This window comes from Sinocyclocheilus anshuiensis, unplaced genomic scaffold, assembly GCF_001515605.1.
Source record: "Sinocyclocheilus anshuiensis isolate Anshui unplaced genomic scaffold, SAMN03320099.WGS_v1.1 scaffold426, whole genome shotgun sequence".
In the NCBI taxonomy this organism is placed as follows: Eukaryota; Metazoa; Chordata; class Actinopteri; order Cypriniformes; family Cyprinidae; genus Sinocyclocheilus; species Sinocyclocheilus anshuiensis.
In genome coordinates this window covers 1,724,370-1,726,267 of record NW_015542362.1, presented here as the reverse complement: position 1 = coordinate 1,726,267, position 1,898 = coordinate 1,724,370, and the positions used below count along the sequence as shown (strand labels likewise).

The 1,898-nt window shown below is 36.9% G+C and overlaps 1 protein-coding gene across 1 annotated transcript in view; it reads left to right on the top strand.

Annotated features, from left to right (window-relative positions):
* LOC107691961 (H(+)/Cl(-) exchange transporter 5-like) overlaps nucleotides 1–1,898 on the top strand; it is a 34,320-nt gene that overhangs the window by 15,762 nt on the left and 16,660 nt on the right. Inside the window, exon 12 of the mRNA XM_016490826.1 lies at nucleotides 920–1,136. Within this exon, the coding sequence (XP_016346312.1) occupies nucleotides 920–1,136 (217 nt within the window). The remainder of the gene's footprint in view (nucleotides 1–919; nucleotides 1,137–1,898) is intronic.

The following is a 1,898-nucleotide window of genomic DNA, read 5'->3' as shown; positions in this document are numbered from 1 at the left end:
TATATATCAAATAAATGCAGTAGCCTTGGTGGGCAGAAGAGACTTATACATATGATTAGTATTATTTTTATTTATTTATTTTTTGTTAAAAAATAATTCAATATATTTATGAGGTTAAAATAAGACTCTTATGGCCACCAAGACTGAATTTATTTTAAAACTGTAATATTGAGAAATTAATTCAGTCCGGTCTTTAGTTTAACATTCAGGAATGCATTTGAATATGCTGATTGGCTGCCCAATAAACATTTATTTCTATTATCAATGTCGAAAACCATTGTGCTGCTTAATATTTTTTGTGGAAACCGTGATACAGTATCTTTCAAAAGTCTGGGTTAAGTATGATTTAAAAAAAACAAAAAAAAACAGAATAAAATTTAAACCTACTCTTACATTATTTCTAGGCCATATATTGCTCTTTGTTTCTGTAGAAATTACTTGCAGGTCATCATGACATCGGTTTGACTGTCAGAGTCTTACAAACCAGCCAACTTACTGATGCAACCGACCACAGTCTCAAAGTAGTTTTCTTTTCTTTTTTCTGATATTTAGGGAAATCAAGTTGTGCCTGAGGGTATCTTCTTTTCTTGCTACTAAATGTCTCAAACCAAACCCTTGATTATCAGTCAAAGAGTTGATACCACAGAGATTTTGTCAGCCTGGCGCCTTGTAAGTGCAACTTTGTTTCCTGGATGACTGATTAAAAACTGGTGTACACTGAATCCAAGACGTTTTAGAGCGGCCAGCCAATCAGATTGGAAGCAGTGATTTCAGCCAGTTTTGTGTGCAATATGATGGTTTCTGAACGGTCCATGGGCTGCCACAGAAGTTTTGCTAATTAACCCTTGTTGTAACTGATGCATTAGTGTTGAGTTTATCCAGCTAACTTCCCTGTTTTTTCCCCACTCCATCATCTTAGAAAATGCCCGGCGGAATCAGGAGGGTGTGGTCAGCATGTCTCCCATCCTGTTCACTGAATGTGATCCACCCATGTCACCCAGTGCACCTCCTGCAGTCAAACTGCACAGCATCTTAGACCTCAGCCCCTTTACGGTCACTGTGCACACGCCCATGGAAATCGTAGTGGACATCTTCCGCAAGCTCGGCCTGCGGCAGTGCCTCGTCATTCAGAACGGGTGAGTCTGTGGACATGGATGATGTGCATAGCTGTGTGGTCTGTTTGAAGCAGTAGCTGAGATACAAGTGTAGCAGATATTTGTTTTCTCCCATGAGAAGCAGAATGAGGCTGTCACTTTTTAGATTTGACTGGGCCAAGGAGAAATAAACAGCATTTTAGTGATCATGTCTCAGTTATAGCTTGTAATTTTAGGGGTGAGATTAAAATTTTTCAATCTGACCTGCGTTCATATGTTAGCTCTGGTTCAAAAACTGGTGAGCTACCAAGCATTAAAGGCAACACGTGGCAGCGACAGTACGCAAACTTCTAAGATAACCTAATTTGGACAAAACAGCATCACAATCTGATAAGGCAACCCTAGAATAGCTTGCAAAGAGCTAAGCTTTCTTTCAAAATGCTGGACAAGAGTTGAGAGAAACGTTGAGTATAAATGTACTTAAATGATACTTCTCAGTACTGAAAATAAATTAAAGTAAAAATTTTTTACAAATTTTTTACAGTATATTTGTGTGCTATACATCATTGCCAGGGCCCATTAGAGGGTCTCAGTACACTACCAAGGGTAACTGTCAAAATGATATAGAATTATTAAAAAAAAATGATGTCAGCTTACATCTTTATTTTTAGCCGTTTTAGCTTATTTTATTTAAGAACCAGGTTTCCCACGGTCATGAAAAACCTGGATATACTGTATGTAGGAATTTTAAGTGTTTTATATATATATATATATATATATATATATATATACATACATACATAC